Here is a 22,719-nt window from a genome sequence, read left to right on the forward strand (position 1 = left end):
GGGTGTACGTCTGGTCCCTCTTAGCCCCAAGAGCGAACAACGAACAACACAAAAAGCACAAATAAAGACTTCCCTCCACCACGATTTGAAAGTATCTTTTCCCCTTATTGGTCCTCTGGTCAGGTGTCAGCCAGGTTCACTGAGCTTCTTAACCCTTTACAGGTAAAAGAGACATTAACCCTTAACCATCTGTTTGACAGTACCAATTTGAGATTTCTGAAGATAGCTACAGCACTCAACCCAAGATTTCAGAATCTAAAGTGCCTTCCAAAATCTGAGAGGGATGGCGTGTGGAACATGCTTTCAGAAGTCCTTAAAAAAGCAACACTCCAAAGCAGAAACTACAGAATCCGAACCACCAAAAAAGAAAATCAGCTTCTGCTGGTGGCATCTGACTCAGATGATGAAGATGAACATTTGTTGGTCTGCACTGCTTTGGATTGTTATTGAGCAGAATCCATCATCAGCATGGACGCATGTCCCCTGGAGTGATGGTTGAAGCATGAAGGGACATACGAATCTTCAGTGCATCTGGCACGTAAATATCTTGCAATGCCAGCTACAATAGTGCCATGAGAACACGTTCTCACTGTCAGGTGACATTGTAAACAAGAAGTGGGCTGCATTATCTTCTGCAAATGTAAACAAATTTGTTTGAGCAATTGGCTGAACAAGAAGTAGGACTGAGTGGGCTTGTAGGCTCTAAAGTCTTACATTGTTTTATTTTTGAATGTAGTTATTTTTGTACATAATTCTCCATTTATAAGTTTAACTTTCATGATAGAGATTGCGCTACAGTACTTAAGTGAATTGAAAAACACTATTTCTTTTATTTTTACAATGCAAATATTTCTAATAAAAATAAATATAAAGTGAGCGCCGTACACTTTGTGTTCTGTGTTGTAATTTGAAATCAATATATTTGAAAATGTGGAAAATATCCAAAAATATTTTTATAATAGTATTGTTTAACAGCACGATTAATTTCAATTAATTTTTTAATCGTTTGACAGCCCTAATTACTAGATAATCTGCTTTGACAATTACATGTTTTCTGAACTATTTTTTCTGTTTCAATTGATTTTATGCTCTAGACTGCATATTTGGTTACATGCAAATCAGTACTACTGCTGAATGTTTTTATTTAGAAATAAATAAGGCTATCCAAACCCTTCCTTTTGCAGGTCCGTTTTGTAAAACCAGTCTTTCCAGGACAAACTTTGCAGACAGAGATGTGGAAGGAGGGAAACAGAATTCACATTCAAACCAAGGTCAGAAGAGTGAGTCTCAGGCTGTGGGCTTTAGCAAAGGATGTTAAAAGTATTTTTTTTTTTTTTTTTTTCTGTTGCGGGAACAAAATGGTTCTTCAATCATAGCTCTGAAGAAAAGAAGTCTTTATCACTTCACCTCATTTCTCCATTTAATAATAGTTTTCTGTTGTCATCAAGATTGCATATGCTATTGCTGGAAATAACATTGTCTATAAGAACTCATTAATTTCAGGATTTTTATAGCATTAAGATTCCAAATGAAGTGCATTATACTGTTTTTGTAAATCTAGCTTTTGAGGTTTATATATATTTAATGAAGGAAAAATGTGAAAACTGCAAGTGGTTATCTTCAATGCCTCTATCTTAGGCCTTGTCAACGCGCACATTTTTACCTGTTTAGCTGAACCACTTTAGCTGAACTGGTGCAAACCTATGGGTAGATGCTATCTTGCTATGGTTTAGCTTAAATCTGTACTGAAGGTCTTTTCTACCAGAAGAGCTGCACGCAGCTAACTTAAACTAAGCCTTAATAAACCTAGTTTAAACCAAAATGAGAGTATCCCCACAATCTTGTGTACTAGTTTAACTAAATCAGTTTAAAATCATGCCATAAGTTAAACTGGTACCTCTATGTGCATTGACAAGCCCCTAGACATGATATGAATCATTTTGGGTTCACAGTTTTTCCTTGGCTGATTTCATCAACACAATAAATGAAACTGCCGATTTCTTGGATATTCTTGCCGCTTACATCTTAAAGCTTTTTATCTCTCTTATCAAACCTGTTGTGTCTGAGTCAATTCCCTTCTCCCTCCTCTCCATCTCATCTTATCAGGCAGCGTAGATTTGCTTTTCTTTCTTTACCCCTTGAGCATCTTGCAAGGGGAAGCAGTGCCGTAATATTAAGCGAATTCATCAACTCAAGTGTGTGTGTGTGTGTGGTTTCTTGTAGTTTCTTGTAGTTTCTCTCTAATTTCATATATTTTAAAAGGCTAAGCTGTTTAGTACAGTTTTTGGTTTTTGGTGCTTAGGCTGGAAGTCTTTGGATGCCTTAATAAAATACTGTAATGTTCATGATGGCCAGGGTGTGCTCACCACTGTGCACGTATTAGGGAAAAAGACCCTACTAACCCTTCCAAGTATCTTATGTTCTGATCAGCAGATGAGCTTATCTCAAAGAGATACAAAACTCCTGGGGAAGGGAAAAGGAACTAGGCATACATTCTGTTCACACACATGTAGACTGCTGGATTTAAGTTCACAGACTTTCAAGAACAAGCAGCAGTTGGCATCCCAGACTTGCATTACCTCACCTTTAATTATTTTCAGAAGTTTCAACAAAGAATACTTATACATTAGTCCTAAACTTCAGCAAAGCACCAATGCAAATATTAATGTATTCTAAAACATTGTATATAGGCCATCCTATTATAGGTTTTATGAACCATCAGTAACGATACAGTTTAGTCACGGAGGTCACAGCAGTCACTGATTCCATGACTTTAGCATACCTCCGTGTTCTTCTGCTTCAGCTGGGACCGTGCTCCTCTGCCCCTCCTCCCGTGGCATGTCTGGAGCCAGGGGAGCTATGCTCACCTACCTCACACCTGGGGCTGGAGCCAGGACTGGGTGAGCCCCCATACCCGCTTGGCTTCCACCAAGGCTGCAGCTGCCCCCCAGTTATTTTTAGTAAGTCACAGACAGGTCCTGGGATCCTGCGAATTTCTGTGACCTGTCCATGATTTTTTCTAAAAATAACTGACAAAATCTTAACCTTAACCATCAGTTACTTAATATTGGATTTATTAAGTCAACTGTGTGGAAAGGTTCCAGGTCAGGATATGTGATTACTAGGCCAATTGGAAGCCTCTGTTTGGATATTTGTGATCTCTGCTTAGTTTCCCTTATCTATGCTATTTTATAGCAAGAGGTAGCTTAGGTACCTGACAGTATAAATTACATATAGTCCCTGCCCCAAGGAGCTTATGCTTTCACACAGAATGCAGTGAAGGAAACAACAAAATGAGGGAAGGATGGAATCTTGTCAGTAAGATTCTGCAGTTATTCAACAACAACAGGCTTGTTCACAGCATTTTTTAACAAATACTATTTAAATGAATCTATAGTCTCTTTTTAAAGAGGCAATGTCAAGTTGAAATCCAATTCTTAGAAAAAATGAGTTCTGTCATTTTTGTCACTTCACAGCAAAGAATCCATTTTCCTGTCTCTTAAAATATTTTAATTCTTCTCTGTTGCTGCCTTAAAGACCCACAAAGGTTGTGAAACTGACTGCACACACAATGCTGTCAAAAGCATATGTGCATAAAGTAAATAAACAGAAAAATAGAGCAAGATGATTTCTCTTTGAACTATTTCAGGGCTTGTTTACACAAACATTTGGTTAACGGTAAGCTGCGATGTGAAACTAGCCTGTCCCTGTGGACCCTGCTGACATGTGTTAAGAATTTGTTAATGCGCTTTGATCTAGTCTTCTTTGAAACAGGACTAAATCAAAGTGCATCAATAAAGTGTTAATGTGCATCAGTGGTGTCCACAGAGACAGGTAGTCAGTGGTAGGCTAGTGCAGGGTAGATTCATGTCCCAGCTTGCTGTGAACTTATTATTTATGTAAACAAGTAACCTTAACTGTCGTTTGTAACAATAGAAGTACATTTTCAAATAAAAGCATGATTTTTAAGTTGATGGTTAAGTTGGTGTCTTTTTAGGCCAAGGGGAAATATTTTTCCTTATCCAAAAAAGTAAAGCTTAAAAATTCCTTAGAAAAGAAATATAATTAAATTGCTCTAGCCATGCTTGTTAAATACTGTAGTAGCATGCTCTTAGTACTCATTTGAACAAATAGTCTATTTGTAGGTAGACATCCCAGCATTGAAGCTATGTCCTTGAAATAATTTGAACTGACAATTGAAGATGTAGTGCTCTTTGGTGGATAGAGCACTGGACCGGCACTCAAAAGAAACGTCTGGGTTCCATTCCCAGCTCTGCCATTGGCCTGTTCATTGAACCTGGGGAAGTCACATCACCGCTGTGCCTCAGTTTGTAAAACGGAGATAATACTAACCTTTTTAAAGCACTCAGATCTACTGAAGAAAAGCGTTATGTAAAAGCTATTTTATTTGTGTCCTGCTGTTATGGCCTTATCCAGAAAATCTGTGGTGGTAGTTTTAATAGAAAAACATCATCATAATAATATTTGGGCTTTCTTTGTGCATCAAAACAAACAATTGTTCTTTTTTAGGACGGTTTGTAAAAGCAATACTTTCAAATTTACTTCAAACATTATTTTCCTTTGTGTTTTTTCTTTGCTGGAGCTTTTTAAGTTTTGTTTTTTAATCTGTGATGTAAGACACGAGAGAGAGTGCTTGGTCACTTTAAAATGTAGCTGTTTTGGTCAGTATAACTCTTCTTCCTTTACTTGGCATGTTCCACTCAGAATATGAATTTTGTTTTAACAGGTCAAAGAAACTGGAGAAGTTGCCATTGCAGGAGCATATGTAGATCTGACATCAATCCTCAATAAACCTTCAGCTAAAGAGCCCATTAAGGTAGGGGAAAAAGACACTTGGATCAACTTGTGAAGAAGCGTACTTATGTTTTATTTTTGAAAGAATGTACGAAATACTAGACTTTGGAGAAAAAATAGTGTGTACATTTAGAAATAAGTATCTTTTTATAGATTGAAGGGAAAATGGACAGACAGACTGAGAAAGAGTTTAAAGTCAAGATACACAATAGAGGAGAAGAAAGGAGGCAGGGACAAATTAAAAAGAATGCAAATAAAAAGGAGTGAGAAATGTTCATTTTGTAGAAAAGGGTTGGAGGCTACTCAAGTGAATAACTCTCGCCAAGGTGAGTAAGGGGTTCACAATATAGCTCCTGGTGTGTGTGTGTATAGGCATATGCTTTGATGTACCTAGATGATATAATCGTCAGGATGGGGCACAGACTAGACTGTGAATGGGAGAGTTGGGGTGTTTGTCAGGGCCTCTGAAGACCTGGGAATAATACTTCACTGCCTCATAGTGGGGTTCTGAGGACAAATTCATTAAAAGATTGTGAGGTGCTCAGATACTACGGAAATGGAATTATATAATATGTAAGACGGGTTCCTAGAAAACTTTCTCCTTACATCTTATCAGCCTTTCAGTCATGTGGCGTATTGGAGCGTCTCATCCTTCCTGTTTTAGATTTCTTTGATGGCATGATGATAAGCCAGGCAATAGACAGTCTTGTTCCCCATAGTGGTTCCCGTGGTTCTGTTCCCAGATTCATCCAGATTGTATTCAGCACTACTGTGGCTAAATGGTTTGTTTCCATTTGTTTGCCTCACATTTACATCTAATCATACGACATCACCCCTATTCCAGTCCACATTGGCAATGCGCATACCTTTGGCAATTGTATACTGTCAGCAAAAATCCTTTTGGGATGTAACCCATTGTAGACCATCTTAGTTTTTCTTTAAGGTTGGTAAGTGTTTTTTGTTTTTTTTTGTATAGTTGTCTCTTAAAAGTACAGTATTTCTACGCCTTATCAGATTTGTCTTTTATCAGACAATAATGCCTATCTAATAATGCCTAAAGTGTATAAACAAGTACAATAAACTATGTTAGGCTTAGAATTTGAAGTTCGTAGCAATGACATTCTACCTTGTATTTCATGCCAAAGCATTGCTAAAGTTCCATAATAGCATATATTCTATACTATTTACAAGAATGACATGAAAAGAATATTAAGGCTACAAAACCAAGCACTCAAAGGTTAGGAAATGCCAGAATTAAGCTTGCCTGTGCCACCTCCCTGCTCTCAGTTCTGGTGCCCAGTGCTACAGTGGCACCCCCATTGTTATGGGGAGCAATTGCAGGGAAAATCCTGCATATTCCCTGCATTCCAGGGCTAGGTCATACCCAGTACAGATGGAATGTTCAGAGAATTTAGCTGTCAAACTCTAACATGTCTCTAAGCAGTGTCTGCAAACTGGGTTTCAGAGGCTTGTAACTTGACTACATTTTGACAAATTTTCAAGAAAATGACAAAAGGCACAGCTCTTAGACCAGAGGGATACCTGTGACAAATTTCTAGTTCCTGCTCCAGAGTGTGGAGGTGCTAGAGCTTCTCAGTGAAGTGGTTGTAAGAATTTTTTAACATAGGCAAAACAGCTTACATTTCTCTGACCTTGTTCTGAGAAATGGCTAAAGCATTTTTGCTCAGATTTTCCAAAATATTTCAGCCTGAGGCAGACAGCCATCATGGAAAACTTCAGCCTGAACGGTTGAAGTTTGAAAAAGTTATAAACAATTGAAAATGATGTGTTATAATGGAATGGGTCAGGCAATCTTAATGTTAGGTAATGCTCATTGCAACACTTATAATATCCTGTGTGCTGTATACACCTACGTACTGTAAGGTGAATAAAAGATATCATGGCACCTTTAACTCTGCCTTAGTCTGATAACTGGACTGTAGGATGAAATGTGGTAGATAAAAATGTTAATATTGGAGCAGCTTCGTAAAATGTAAAAACTTATCCTTTAAACCATGTATCTTTTAAAAAGTGTCAAAGGCTTACGAAAGACTAACCGGATGCAAAATGTAAATATTTAAGTTTAGTTACATAATAGCTTACACTTTGACTAATGGTAAATTTAACACCAAAAACACTCTGTATATGCTATATCTTTGACTGTCCAAGGCAAAATGAATACACTAAAACTTTATAAATCAGTCTATTTTTTGAAAGTTAATATGTTGAAAATAAAGGCACCCCATTTTTTTAGATGCTCCCTTATTTTATAAGTCGTGTATACAATGCCTTGTGGGGTGGAAGCCATGATTACACTTCAGATAAATTAAAAGGTAATTTATAAGGCTTTAAAATATGCTTTCCCCTCAGGATTATTTAAATTATGAAGATAAATCACAAGAATTATAAAGGTAACTTGTGAAATAGTTCTCAGGAACGATTCCACAGGGTTTTTTTTTTTTTTTTCAGGTAGAATTTACTGTCTAATGTAGACATGCTGGATGTGATTATTGTGTGTGGAGGGAGACATCCCTATTATACAATAACTCCTCACTTAATGTTCTAGTTATGTTCTTGAAAAATGCAACTTTAAGCAAAATGATGTTAAGCGAATCCAATTTCCTCATAAGAATTAATGTAAATTAGGGGGGTTAGGTTCCAGGGAAATTTTTTTCACCAGACAAAATACATTATATACATATACGGTAAAAGTTTTTTTTAAATAATTTAAAAAAATAATTTAATACTTTATTCACCAATGATGATTGTGAAGCTTGGTTGAGGCAGAGGCATAGCGGGGTCAGGGCACGGGGGCTTGCCCCACTCCACCCACTGGGAATTTCATCCAGGGAGCGAGGTGGAGGCGTGGGGGCGTGCCCTGTTCTGCCCTGGCTTATGCTGGGGAGCGGGGTCAGGGCATGGGGATTTGCCCTGTTCCACCCACCCGAAATTCCAGCCGGGGTGCGGGCAAGCTCCTGTGCCAAGCAGGTGCAGGGACACTTGGCAGGGGGCTGCTTGGGTCCCATGCCCAGGGCAGGTGGAAGGTCTGCCATGGCTCCCCACAGCTGCCTGCCTCGCTCTTATTGTGACCAAGAAGCAGTTCTGAGCTACCTCCCCCGCCCCCGCCCCCAAGTCCCTGACCGGAGCTGGACCTGGGAGAGCCTTGCTGGCAGCTGCAGGGAGCCTGGGTCTCTTCATGTGCCTTGGGTTGGGGGAGCAGGAACAGGGGCTGCTCACACCCCCTGCCTAGGGCAAGTGGAGGGTCTGCCGTGGCTCCCCACAGCTGCCAATGCGGCTTTCCCCAGTCTGGCTCTGGCTGGGAGGTGAGCAATTTGGAGCCTCAGCCTGGCCATGGTAAGAGCGGAGCAGGCAGCTATGGGGAGCTGCGGTGGATCCTCCACCTGCCCTGGGCATGGGGCCCAAGCATCCCCTGGGCAGCTCCACAAGTCTCTGGGCATGGGGCCCGAGCAACCCCTGGGCAGCTCCACAGGTCTCTCCCGTCTCCTTGGCCAGGCCAGCATGGAACCCAGCCAGGGAGCCGTGGGGGGCTGCAGCAGACCCTCCACTTGCCTGCGGTGCCGGGGGTGGTGGCGGCTGAGAGCAGCCCCCCGCTGTGTCCCCGCCCAGCAGGCTTCCCGCCTTGCTGAGGGGAGGTGGAGGGTCGGCGACTGTGCACGCAGCTCTCCCCAGCCGGGCTCCAGTGAGGGGTGCCTCAGAACCTCAGCCTGGCCCCCAGTTTAGAGCCCTGCAAATCTGCGGATATCTGCAGATAATTTTTGCAGATAATGCATGGGATGTGGATACACATTTGTGTGTCTGCGCAGGGCCCTAGTTATGAGGGAACGCTGCAGGACTTTAAAGGAGTATGTTCTCTAGTAGGTCAGTAACCTAATAGCAAAACGACATTAACCGGGAGGACGTTAAGTGAGGAGTTACTGTATTTAATCACTTTTCAGAATAGATTCCTCTGGGTGCTGTGTTTGAACAATAGTTATACTTTTATTACCTTTTAATGTAGCTTTCCATTTAAAATTGTATGTACTTTATTTTATAGGCTTCCGGGCTGCAGAGTAACCTTGTGTTTGAAGAAATTCGGCGCCGCATCAAAGAGGTTGGAAATCAGCTGGTAAAGAAAGTAAATGCCGTATTCCAGTGGGACATCACTAAAGATGGAGAGACAGCAGCACAGTGGAGTAAGTCATAGGCTTTTTTTATATAATGCCCTGATGCATTTTTTAATGAAGTGAGGTGAGTTATACTCCCACCAATTAAGACCTGCTATTTTAAAGGTAAGCAGAAGTAATAGATGGGAGTGCTCATTAGGGCTTGAACATTTGAATGTGTATTGCACAAGTGACAGTTTTTGCAAATGGGTGGGATAATGTTCCATAATAGTAGTTAATAACTTTTCTAAAAACTTAGCTATATACCTTGCCTATTTGGGCGTAGGCACAGACAAGTTGTCCTCTAAAAATTTGTTCATAAGATGTTTCCACTCATGTATTTTCTTTAGAACAATGTACTACTTTAATCAAGTCTTTCGTATTCAGAATCTGTCAGATCAAAGTTTGCTAAAGGCTTACGCATTATTACCTCTTCTCAAGAAAATGTCTAGATTGTATGGAAGCCAAAGCATTTAATTGCAACAACTTTGTGCCTTGAGATCTTTAATTTAGGTAGTTAAATAAGGAAAATCTGTGTTTCTGTAGGGTTTTAAAATACATTTCTTACTTTTTTTAAGTTTTGTTTTGAAGTCTCTCTCTCTCTCTGATCCGTTTTTCAAGGATATATATTTCTGTAAAACGTAAAATCTTTTTCTTATTTAGATGAATGAATATCAGAAATCTGTGGAATTACTGTTTATTTTGCCTCCTTGTCTGGAATGGTCTGCTAGAGGGATACAAAATTTTGTCCCAAGGCCACACTGGCAGTTTACCAAAAGCCTCACAGTTGCACATCATTTTCGTAAAATTAAGTAGATTGTAGTCTCCCTCATTTTATGTGGATGTGCAACTCTGAGTTTACAATCCTCAGCTTGTAATGCTTCATCTTAATTGGCCTGGGCACTTGGAGCAAGATGAAAGCTTGCACAGTGGGAATTGTAGTCTCTATGTGCTATATCTCCTCAAGTTGAGGGAGGCTGGTGGAGCTTTATGGGTTATGTTTGGTCATTGGGCTGCATTTTGATCACATCACCATTTTTATCCAACAGTAATTCTGGGAGGCTTTAAGAGCCCTCAATAAATCAGCTCTTCCTCTACATTATTTAAGAAACTGTTCCTTCTCTCTGATTTACAGGGAGAAAGATGTAGTCGCTTCTGTAATTTCCCTTTCCCTCTTCCCAGTTCCTCACAATTGAGATTCTGACTAACAAGGCTACTGCTAATGGGCAGGACATCATGCGGAATATTGAACCAGTGTGGCTTGGCAGCTGTATTTTACCTTTCTGGCATAGTGAGCTGTCCTTGTAGAAGATGCACTGAGATAACAGTGGTGATAAATGCATTAAAAATACAGTGGAACACCATTTATCAAATCTAATTGGGACCAGGCCAAGATCAGATAATCTAGAGAATGGACAAAGAGCTTCAGCCCATCAATGGGGCTCAGGCTATCAGCCTTGATTCAGTTAATATGGAGAGCCAAATGAACGGAGGCTCGGATAAGTGGGGTTCTACTGACCTAAATAGATTAGATTAAGTTCTCCTGAAGCCAAATATCTTTCTTTAAATCAAAATAGGAGGAAGGCAGATTTTACAACATTCTGTTGAGGACCTCCTGCCTACAGACAATCAAATTGGAGAAATGATCTGAAATAAATAGGATGCAATTTAATAAGGACAAATGCCAAGTACTACACTAGAAAGGAATAATCAAATGCACAAATGCAAAATGGGAAGTGACTGCCTAGGAAGGAGAATTTCAGAGAAGGATTTTGGAATTATAGTGAATCACAAACTGAATATGAATCAACCTGCTCAGGACTGATAAGGCCTCAGGTAAAAGTTCTGGGCACCACACTTCAGGGACAAATTGGAGAAAGTCCAGAGGAGAGTAAAAAAAATGATTAAATGACCTATGAGGAAAGATTGGAAAAACTGTGTATGTTTACTCTGGAAAAGAGAAGACTGACAGGGGAAATAAGTCTTCAAGTATGTAAAAGGTTCCTATAAAAAGGAAGATGATAAATTGTATTTCTTATCCACTGAGGACAGTATAAGAAGTTGTTGGCTTAAATTCAGCAAAGGAGATTTAGGTTAGACATTAGGAAAAATTTCCTAACTGTAAGGGTGGTTAAGCACTGGAACAAATTGCCTAGGGAGGATGTAGAATCTCTGTCACTGGAGGTTTTAAAGAACAGGTTAGACAAACACCTGTCAAGGATTGTCTAGATAATACTTAGCTCTGCCTCAGTGCAGGGGACCAGACTAGATGATCTATTGAGGTCCCTTCCAGTGCTACATTTTAATGATTCTGTATTTGTCACTCTTGATCACTCCTCCAATCTCCAACAATTTCCTACTTTTGCACTCTTATATTAATTCAAGTTAATCAAATCATGGATGTGTTCAGAATAGCAATGTAAGATTTAAAAGCCCTGCTTTACTGTATTGACACTCATACTTTAAGGATACCTATTAAAAATGCCAGTGTCAAACAGCATATCACTGACGTGGAAGCCTCTGTATCATGCCATGTGTTAGGGCTCCTGGGTAGCATTCACCTGTCAGTACCTGGCCTGGGTTGGGGAAGCTAATGATCCAACCAGTGGACCTTCAGTGATGAATCCTGGTCACATGCCACCTGAGGCACATAGCGCATGTGCTAAGAAGAATAGAGGTCTTGGCTGCATTGAGTATGTGGCATCTGTAATGTATGGTCTTACTACAGAGGACACTAGGAGCATAAGAAACTGAGGCTAAATTAGTACAGCTGAGTGATAGAATGTTAACCATCACAGTTAGAGTTTTTCTTCACTGTTATTACCCTAGCTGAAAAATTAAGCGGCCTTTGCCTTCTTACTCAGACAGAAGATGATTTTAAAGTTTATTCAAAGTCACCAGTTTATTATAATCCCTTTTTAATTTCTGAACCACATGCTTTGTGTTCTTGTGGCGAGTGGCCTTTCCAACCCTGCTCTCTCACAAACGCACATTGAAGGCAGGCAGTAGTAGGACTAGAAACAGCTGAAGACCTCTTTTTAACCAAGGGCTTTACCTCCCATACCAGCCTGTTGTGTTGGAGGAACTCACCCTGATTGATGTGTGTGAAATGCCAATGTATGATATCACGAATAGGCTATCCAGAAAGAGGGGCACTGCTTTGTATAAATTAAGACCCAATCTGAACCTTTTCCCTCATTTCAAGAAGAATTTTGGTCTGGCCATGTTCTCTCTGCTCATCCCTGGTCAGTGGGGAGAGGATGTAATTTGTTCTTGTATCCTCTGTTGGAAATACCCCTTACTAACAAGGGAACATAACTGGTCCTTTAACGATCACCTCCACCTCTTCTGCACCAAGTGATCCCAGCCACCAGACAGAATCTGGCCATTTCTTTAGGGTTTGAAAATGTTTTAGCAGGTTTTGCTGCTGTTTTTAATTTTCACTTACTTCCTGGTGCTGACCACTGAAGTCAATGTAAAGACTGTCTCTAACTTCAGTTAGAGGTTTGGATCAGGCTGTAGAAACAGTGATATCAAAACAGCCTGGCCTATGTGTGAGGGACTCCGGTTTTTTTCAGTATTTGTTACCCCACAAATACCAGGACTCATTGTAGGCAGAACTGAGGTAAATGCATAAAATATAGTTTGCTGGCAATTTTCCATTATAAACCCCCTCGACCATTTGAGCTGAAACTTTCCATGCATGATCTGTGCCTCACATTGACTTTTATTTTTTAATAATTTCAGTGCAAACAGTTCAGCTGCTTCTGAGAAGGATAAAGAAAATCAGTCATTTTGATAATGTTAACATTTTCTAACCACTTCTTTGAAGAGCACTAGTGCTTCCATGGGTTGCAACAGGAACTTAACATTTGGCAAGGAGCTAATTCTGAAGTCAAGATGTGCCTTTTGCTAACCCCATGAAAATCCACTCAATTTTGACTGAGTAGTAGGTCTCTAAAAATTGCTATTTAGACGTTCTTAGTAGAGCCTGTTAGGGGTTTGTTGCTAAAATCTCTGAAATTTTAATCTGTGCTAAACGTGCTTCCAAGATCCACAGGTTGTGAACTCCAGAGAGCAACAGGCACTGCAGGAGCAGCAGCTGCTACTATCCTTTTGGGCTAGGAAAAGGAATGTTGGCCTGGGAACCAGGAGAGCATTAATTCTAATCCCACTTCCTCCATTATTGGTATTAATAGTTCTGTGTACTTCATAGATTTTATGTTGCCTCTATTTTTTGGAGGATGAGAAGTACCATTCCCCAAAAGGGAGTAACTGAGAGGGCTGAACAAGATCTATCAGCAAGGGAGTTTTTAATCCATTTAATGTGTACCATGTTAATTTTATTTTGTTCTAGTTTAACCAAAATGTTGTGTGGCACCAAGTCAAATGCTTTACAGAAATCTGAATATATTACATCAACACTTTATTGGCCAAATTTATAATCTGCATAAAATAAGATCTCAAGTGAGTTTGACAGGATCTGTTTTCCATAAACTCATGCTGATTTGCATTAATTGCATTATCCTTCTCTAATTTTTTGTTAATTGAGTCCCTTATCAGCTGGTGCATTATGTTGCCCAGGATTAATGTCAGGCTGATAGACATATAATTACCCGGATCATCCTGTTTACCGTTTTTAGAAATTGGCATAACATTAGGTTTCTTCCAGTCGTCTGGAACTTCCCCAGTGTTCCAAGAGTTATCAATAATCAACATTAATGGTCCAGCAAACTCCTCACCCAGTTCTTTTAAAACTCTTACATACATCCTGCTGACTTAAAAATGTCTAGTTTTAGTAGCTTCTGTTTAACACCCTCCAGGGATACTAGTGGAATGGAAAGTGTGTTGTCACCATACGATGAGACTATATCATCTGTTTTTCCCCAAAATACAAAGCAGAAATATTTATTGAATGCTTCTGCCTTTTTTGCATCATTATTGATCATGTTACCATTTCCATCTAGTGATGGATCAGTACCATTGTCAGGATCATAGAAACATGTCAGGGTTGGAAGGAACCTCTGGAGGTCATCCTTTTTGTTCATAATACAATATTTAAAATTGATGACCCGGGCAGTATGGGTATGCCTGGTGGGGTTTCTTTGTTGAGGTATTTTTTTTATGGTATATTACCTTTCTTAAAAATTAAGAGGCTCAAGGTAACAAAGTCAAGTGCTCAAAAGTTACATAGCCCATGTCACCTTCTGCCTGCTTGTTCATATTCATTATGATATAGTCTGCAAGTACATTATCATACGCCAGTTGTTCTACAGGATCCTTGCCTAATTCATTTCACAAAGTGAAAGTGAAGCAGGCAGAGAGTTGGTTGTTGTCTTTCCTTTTTTTTTTTTTAAAGAGAGAGAGAGAATGTTCTCATGATTAAGAACAGGACTGGGAGCCAGGAAAGCTTGGTTCTGTTCCTGTTTGTGGCATTCCTTATATGATGACAGGCAAGACTGTTACAATACATATGAGCAAAGAGGCCAAAGTATAGTTGCATAAGTAATCTTAATTCTGGCATTTCCTACAACCTAATATTCTTGTAACAGAGGTTTTTTTTTGTATGTAATGAAGAGCATAATGTTCAACTTCTATCCCAATGCCCTTGGCGTAACTTGATTTAAGTGTTGTATCTCAATACTGTTGACCAAATTCAGACTTCCTATAAAAGTGCACAAGACCATTGAAGTCAGTGCATTTGCACACTACCTTAGGTCTGAATTTGGCCCAGTGTTTTTCACAATAAATATTTAATGACGACCTGCTGCATTTAACTAATGTTAAGCTTTTGCAATTATAATGTGCTAATTTAATATAAGTTGGTAAGAATCCCCCTTGCCTCCCCTTTAGCATCGTTCTATAATTGCCTTTTTAAAAGGTGGCTACAGTAACTTGGCTATGAAATGAGGAGATAGGAAATTGTCAGGGAAATACCTTGATTTAGAAGTTAGTTCTTATGAATTAATATTTCATACTTTTTGTCTCAATTACTTTTAAAATTGTTGACATATTTTCACTGAGACAACAGAAATAGTCTCATCTTTGTCACAAGCCTTTAGTTTACATCGATGATGTTGGGGTCCTGGTTGTTTCATTAGCTTTTCTTCAGGCTTCTGTTGCCAAAGCCCACAATCAAATTAAGTCTCCCGGGCCTTTACTGACAGTGTTTACTATTCTCCTGGCCTACCTGCTGGGCTTCCTTCCATTATTAAATTTGTTGCTCAGTTGTGCTGCCTTGTCTTTTAATCTTTCGACTTGTCACTTTTGCATTGCTTTGTGCTGTTGTGCAATCTGCAGCAGATGACAGTGCAAGAAACAATCTGGGCCCTGCAGCTTATTGCTGTCTTGGGTGATACTATGGCTCCAGCATCTCCAGCTAATGTCTTTGAGCCTAGTGTCGGGGAAAATGAAAGAAATCATTGGGAGGAATCATCTGAAATTCTGTTCTGACACAGCCAATAATTTTATTCTTCCTTAAACTTATAAGCACCAATTTATTTTATTTTATTTTATTTTATTTTTATTTCTGTATTTTAATGATTTGTGCATTTTATCACTACACATCAGGGCAAGGTTTCTGTTTGGGCATCACTCATTAAGTGGATGGAGCATGTGGACACTAGTATTTCTTATTGCAGCAGGAATTCTCAGTGGCAACTCCAATGTTAGTCGCACCAGTCTATTTAACTAGCAATAACCTTTACAACTTCATTATTTTAATTCAGCATGTAGACTATAAATTCCAAAGCTGTGTGGAATAGATGGTCTTAAATTCAGGCCATGGAAGTTGTTTATTTTTTTCTTTTCAAAATAAGATCATACTAAAACACACACACAAACATGGGTTATTCAAGACATAGAATAACTTCTCTCTTTTTTGTCAAAGTAACTTCCAGTCTCAGCAGAAGACTTGGATCTGTTCAGAAAAAATCTATTGACAAATAAGCTGGCCCTTCATAATTTAATTGAGAAGGTAAAGAACAACATTAGAAAGTTAAGAATTTTTAGTTGTCATATCTTTTTTTCCCAAGTTTGAGACTTCAGAGAAAGAAGCCTCGTGTCTTACAAACTCCATTAGTTTTGCTATTTTGGTAGTGTTCATAATTTCCTTAACTTCTCTGGGGCATGAGCAGAACCATATTCAAGAATGCATGAAAATTAAGCTTTGTCAGCATAACCTGAGGAGCTTGTAACACCTGTGAAATCCACATTTCCTGGCTCACTGGAATTTTGTATGTTCCACCTACACAGCCTATGCAGTCAGTAGTTGGCTTCCTTATGGTGCTTATAATTTTTCAGCAGAGGTTGTGGATCAAAAAGGCTTTTGCAGTGTTTGAAACCAAGATCCAAAGAGATGTGAGGGAAGCTTCTGCGGCCCCACAAAACAATGTTAATGTTTCTTACACTTGTATTCTAATGGTAATAGTATTTTAAGAAACATTCCCTTGCTGCATTTGTAACCAAAAGATTGCAGCATTTTTGCTAGTTCATGAAAAACCCAAAGGTAAAATTGACATAGATAGACAGAGAAAAAGTGAAGCTAGCCTAGCTTAGTTTCTCTCTAGTTTTGTTATCCAAATTGAGTTAAATGCAAAAAGCAAACAAATAGAACAAATAATGAAAATGAAAAAATAAACAATCTTTTTGTTAATCAGATATATTTGTAACATGGTGATGAAACTTGATTTTAACCTGGCCTATTATTTTCATATTAGATCTAAGTGTATCTGACCACTGTCTGCAGGTCTACAAACGATTGAGAAGGGTTGACCCAAGGCAACAAAATCTGACCACTCTGCTCATCTAATTTGAAGCAAATTACACCCAGCTGCCTAAGATTTACTGCGGATACTAGTACTCCTCTTTTTAGTTGTTCCCTACTGTTTGGAGACATACAGGGAAATAAGTTTTATCTTGATGTTTAATCAAGGAGTCTCTGATTTTTTCCATTTGTGATGCATGAGCCTTCCCCCCTCCCCTGTTTTTTACTCTGCAGAATTGGTGATATTCACCAGATTTGTTTCTTAAGTCATAACATGCATGGATAACTAAATTGTATGTTCCAAGTGGCTAGTAATTGTCCCATGTGCCCATTTCCCACTCAGCATTAATGTAAATGACAAACTTGATATTTTATTTTGCTTGTAGTTATAAGTGGACATACAGATGTTAGAACAGTTTCCAAAAAATGAAAAAATCATCACTTTCTAAAAATATTATCATCCCTCAAACACAGTCTGTTGGATTTGCCCCAAACTTTTAAAGCAGCTCTCCTTTGGGGGGAGGCTACACATGATCTGGTTTATTCAGGAGGCAGTTTCCAGGAACTTAGTAGAGGGTTAACATCAGGTCAGTAATGAAAACTGTCAAAGTCTTCACAAGAGTGAAACTGCTGGGACTCTGTAATTAAAAATGTCAAACTTCAACTTGACAATTATTTTATTTTTACACTGCTGGGGGTGCAAGGGGATTGGATGGGAATTTGCAAACTGTGAAAATGAATTGACGAAGCACATCCTGTCGTCATAATCTTCTAACCAAGCAAAATAGTACCTGACCTTTGTGTCTTCTAGTAGATTATTTTGGCAGGGCATTTTGTTTGGGGAAGTAGGCCTCTCAAACTACAGACACTTTGAGGAATTTCTGGCTTTCTGTAACAGGAGGAGAGGGATTTTGCAAAGTTTAATATACTCTTTAAATCAAGGAAAACACTCTGTAAAGTGATCAAAATTTGCAAACAGATTTTAATAATGCTGTCTTTAATGAAAGGGTCACAAGCCCACATGCTAAAAATATGTAGAACTTTATTACAAAAATACGAGTTGCTGCAGTTGTAATATACAGTACCTTGCAAAACCTTAAAAAAATGTTGTGTGGATATTGCCTTTGTTGTTGTTTACATTTCCTTTTTGCAATTGTTGTGTAAGAAAATTAATATGAAGCTTTTTTAAACTATCGGCAATTCCTTTTCCTTAAAAACCATGTATTAAAAAAATTGAATCTAAATTTTTTTTGAAGCACATTGAACAGAAACTTGAGACTTGAATTGGAAACTCTGAAAACTGTGGTTTTGTTTTTTCCAACATGAGATTAGCAAAGTTTGCCCACCTGCTCCTCCTTAAACAGATGTGTTTTGCTTTCTTGGCATGGAGCAGTTTAATCTCTTCCCTTGCTAAAGATTATTTCCCTTTCAAAATTGTAATAAGGATTTCCAGTACTAACTGTACTGCACATGTACTTGACAGTGAGATCATGATCATGCACATCTTTTGGGTGGATGGGTTCTGGCCAGAAGAAAAAGTTCTAGAAAAGAGTAGTGACTAATCAATAATAGGATTTATTGTATTGTGTACATCACATTTAATCTTTCTGGGCCACAGTTGCTAAACTCATCCAAACTGTAGAGTTTTATGAGAACAGCTGTATGTCATTTGCTATCTGAATATTAAACAAACAATCTGATGGCTCAGACATTTAACCAAGTGAAGATCGCAGAATTCTGCAGAAATCTGAAAAGCTTTGTCAAACTATGAAATTAGACTGTTACCTGCTGAAGATCAAAAAATCTCAATGCCCACAGTAGGAAAACACTGATTAATCAGGCAGAATAATTTATTTGCCTCAAACCTATCAACTCATGCTTGGTAGATCTTTGTTTATCATGGCAGGTAACAGTGGTTATTAGAGAAGAATAGCATAATTATGGAGGTTTTATGATTAGTTTTTTATTAATTCATCAGAATAAAATGACTCCGCTTTGTAATCCAGATCTGGTAATACGTATCTGGTAATCCAGATACGTATTTATCAGGAAATGTATCTTTCAAGTGCCCCTCTTATCCTTTCCCCAGCTTCCAAAAATTGCAAAAACTAATAATTTTTTTAACAAAGTGCAGTTTAAAATTCATTGCTAGTCTTACTCCTGAGTGTTTCTAATACCAAGTTTAGCACATATCTAACACAATTTTTCATTGTAAGGTATTTTTTACCAGAAGGGCATGTCATTTGAGTTTCCTTCATATTCTGTTTGGTTTTAAAAAAACAGATTTCCCAAAAGGCTGGTAACACAAGTTAGACATAGGCATGTAATAGTAATTAATCATTTTTATTAAAAATTAAATGGATTAAAACCTGGCTAACTGATATCTCAAAATGGAAGCAGGAAATCATCATTCAGTGTGTGTGTGTGTGTGTTTCCAGTGGGGTCTCTTGGGGGTTGGTTCTTGGCCCTACGCTATTTAACATTTTTATCTCACCTGCAAGTAAATATAAAATCATCACTGATAAAGTTTGCAGATGACAAAAAAATTAAAGGATTGGTAAACAATAGAACTGGTTACTGATTCAGAGCCATCTGGATCACCTGGTAAACTGAGCGTAACCTGGAATACTGGATCCAGTTCTGGTGCCCGCAATTCAAGAAGGATATTGATAAACTGGAGAGGGTTCAGAGAAGAGCTAGGAGAAGGCTTAAAGGAGTAGAAAACATGCGTTTTAGTGATAGACTCAAATTGCTCAATCTATTTAGCTTAACAAAGAGCACATCAAGGGATAACTTGATCACAGTCTAAAAGTACATACATGGGGAACTAATATTTGAAAATGGGCTCTTCAGTCTAGCAGAGGAAGATATAACATGATCCAATGGCTGGAAGATGAAGCTAGACAAATTGAGACTGGAAATAAGGTGGCTATATTTAAATCAAGATCGTATTTTTTTCTGAAAAGATGTACTCTAGTTCATTTGGGGAAAGTTCCATGGCCCATGTTCTGAAGGAGGTCAGACTAGATGATTACAGTGGTTTCTTTTGGTCTTGGAATCTGAATCAATTACAGTACATGGCTCTTTCTATTGCCTTTTTTTAAAAACAAAACTAACTTTACTTCCTTTCCTCAGCTATTGACTTAAAGAATGGTTCTGGTGAGGTGTATCAGGGGCCAGCACGGGGTTCTGCTGACACTACTTTCACCCTTTCGGATCAAGACTTCATGGAGGTGGTCCTAGGCAAGATTAATGCACAAAAGGTAAAGGCATTGTGAAGTAGAGATGTTCAGTCTCATGGTGAAATATTACTCTTAACTCGGAGACATTCTTGAAGTAGCACAATTTCTGGTGTGCAGCTAATGTAGAAGAAAAGACTGGCTTGTAAGCCAGTAATCTGGCTGAAAAAGTGTCTGTGAAAGGTGCTGCTGTATAGAGTACAGTGCTCACTCCTAAAATGGCGCACACTGGTGGATGAGATGCTTCACTTTCCTATTGTAAGTGAAGAGAGAGATCTCACATACCGCTGTGCAAATCTTAGCTAAGCAACTCGTATCAACCTTGTGCATGTAATAATATTCTGACTTGCAAGATTAATACCCACGGTTTGTACATTAAGACTGTAATAAAGAAGAAAGGCCTATTACTGTTGTCATGGGCCTGTGGATTTCTGTTGCATTATAATGAGACACAAATCTATTAAAATTAGGCATAAATCTTCCTAAATAAGGCAAATCACTTAGGGGAGGAGATTAAAAAAGGGACATAATGAGTATGTATTTGAGCATCTGCAAATGTTCCTCCCTAAGTGCTTAAAACTACTCATTTGTTGTTAAAAACAAATGTTATACAAGTGAAGTGTCTCAAATTTAACATAATTCAGTTTATAGCCTAGATAAATGGATATTCTTAATTAGCTCATCATAATATATTGAGAGCTCTCCTTTGATCCCAGTCAACAGGACTGAAATTAACAAGGCTTTTGAATTTAAAATTTGGAGCTAACAATGTTGACTAGTATATAATTCCTATATACTGCATGAGCAGTAGGAATATACAGTACAAATATTTTGTGACCTTTATATATAGCAGGCACAAGGTCTTAACAAACAAGATTATGACAATCTATGCATTTCTGTGTTCTAAGGATTAAAGTGATTGCAATTCATGCACAATATTTGCTGTTAGACATCAGTATCACCTGTGAGTTTCTATGGAGAGAAAGGGCATTCCACCTGAAGACGTTCACGATACCAATATATATTTTGGACTACTGGCTCCATCAATTTCTTATTTGAATTTATCTTTATGTTAATGGGAATATGGAGAAGTGTGCTATTCCAGAATTTTGTTTGCTTTCATATAACCTTCAAATTGCAAAACAAAAGTATAGCAATATTGATTAAACTAACACATTTTAAAATGTCATAAAAATTAAGAACCACATTTAAACTGGCTATGAAGAGTCTCAAATCAGGAGCAGAACTAAAAATATGCAATATTGGAATTTCAGTGAAAACGCTCGAAGACTGATTATTCTGGTTGCACGAGTGAGTGCTCCCCTGCATACTGCATATTGTAAATGTGTTAAGAAAAAAGTCAACTGACCGATTATTTTTTAACCCCTTTAAAAATGGAGACCCTGGCTGACCGTGTGTAAATTTGAGTAGCGTTCAGTCATCCTTTTCCTATCCTCCTCACCTGCAGCAGTGGGGTGATGTTAGCACTCACTGAACTCAAGAGGGTCTGGTAAGACGGGATTGGGGCCTTGCCTCTGTGTAGTTGTTAACTTTTGACATTGGAGACTGGAGAAGCTCAGCTTTTACCAGCACGCTCCCATGTTGCTGAGCCCTCAGCAATGGCTCAACCACCGCCACTTCTCCATTTACCACTAACCTTCTCCATCCCTGTATGCTTCAAGAAGCTTGGTGTTTGTGATTCATGGTGTTATACAATGAGGCTTAAAATGTCTACTGTGCTTAGCTAATGGACATTCCTGGTGAGGTTTGTCCTGTAAGACTTGTCTAAAGTAAACCTTACTCTACTACTGTAGTTCATCTTTTTTAAAACAGACCTTTGAGAAGTAGGCGAACAATTAAAGAAAATTATTTTTTTTTCCCCTCTGCTTCCTATAGGCATTTTTTTCTGGTAAACTAAAAGTGAAAGGTAACATCATGCTGAGCCAGAAGCTGGAGATGATTCTTAAAGACTATGCCAAACTCTGAACTGCTAGATGGCCTACTTCAATGGTCCCCTAAGAAGAACAGGAATGGCTGTCATTTCAGAAACAGAGCTTGAATCTTTATGCACATTTCTTATTGTCTATGTTCCGATTCACTTTATTGCTAATATGTTTCCTTGATCATTGCAGATACAAAAACCTGATATAAATCTGTTTAACACTCTTTCTCTGTTCCTCAGTAAGAGTTTGAATCATAATTTTCTCATATTGTAACTTCATTTAAATAAAACTTGCATAGTTCTTACAAAATACATATTTCTATATGTTATAAAGATAATTAAGACATTAAAATGCTTTGATACCTCCTTCCTGCATCACTGTTTTCCATTGTCTGTAATCCTTTCATACTGCTTAAGTCTGATGTTTAAAATGCCAAAGAATCTGAAGGTTTTGTTTTTGCAGTTGGTATATTTGATCGTTTATTATGGCCTCCTGTAAATGTCTTAAAGAAGCAGTTAACCTGAAGTCGATTTCATTTATTACATGTGGTCTGCATATCTTTTGTAGACAAGAAAGCTTTTTGAACTTTGCAGCACATCACCACATGCAGGTTGTCTGCCATTTAGAGAAATTTACTATTAATTACTATTGTGTCAATTAAATGCAAATTCTCAGTGTCTTTCAGTACAGGCCATTTATTATATTAATTAGGTGGTGGTCATGCTGCGGGTTTGAAAGGTTTATAGATGTTAAAGATAATAGAATGTTTAAATATGCAGTGTTGGAAAAAGACC

The 22,719-nt window shown here is 38.4% G+C and overlaps 1 protein-coding gene across 2 annotated transcripts in view; it reads left to right on the plus strand.

Moving 5' to 3' along the window:
• Window positions 1-22,291, plus strand: part of HSD17B4 (hydroxysteroid 17-beta dehydrogenase 4) — a 106,837-nt gene extending 84,546 nt beyond the window's left edge. For both annotated transcript variants that reach the window (XM_032799676.2, XM_075067170.1), the window contains 5 exons: window positions 1,185-1,271; window positions 4,748-4,837; window positions 8,870-9,008; window positions 19,879-20,006; window positions 21,879-22,291. In XM_032799676.2, coding sequence (XP_032655567.1) covers window positions 1,185-1,271; window positions 4,748-4,837; window positions 8,870-9,008; window positions 19,879-20,006; window positions 21,879-21,968 — 534 coding nt within the window. In that variant the 3' untranslated portion in view covers window positions 21,969-22,291. The remainder of the gene's footprint in view (window positions 1-1,184; window positions 1,272-4,747; window positions 4,838-8,869; window positions 9,009-19,878; window positions 20,007-21,878) is intronic.
• The last annotated feature ends 428 nt before the right edge of the window (window positions 22,292-22,719 follow it).

Source organism: Chelonoidis abingdonii, chromosome 6, assembly GCF_003597395.2.
Source record: "Chelonoidis abingdonii isolate Lonesome George chromosome 6, CheloAbing_2.0, whole genome shotgun sequence".
NCBI lineage: Eukaryota > Metazoa > Chordata > Testudines > Testudinidae > Chelonoidis > Chelonoidis abingdonii.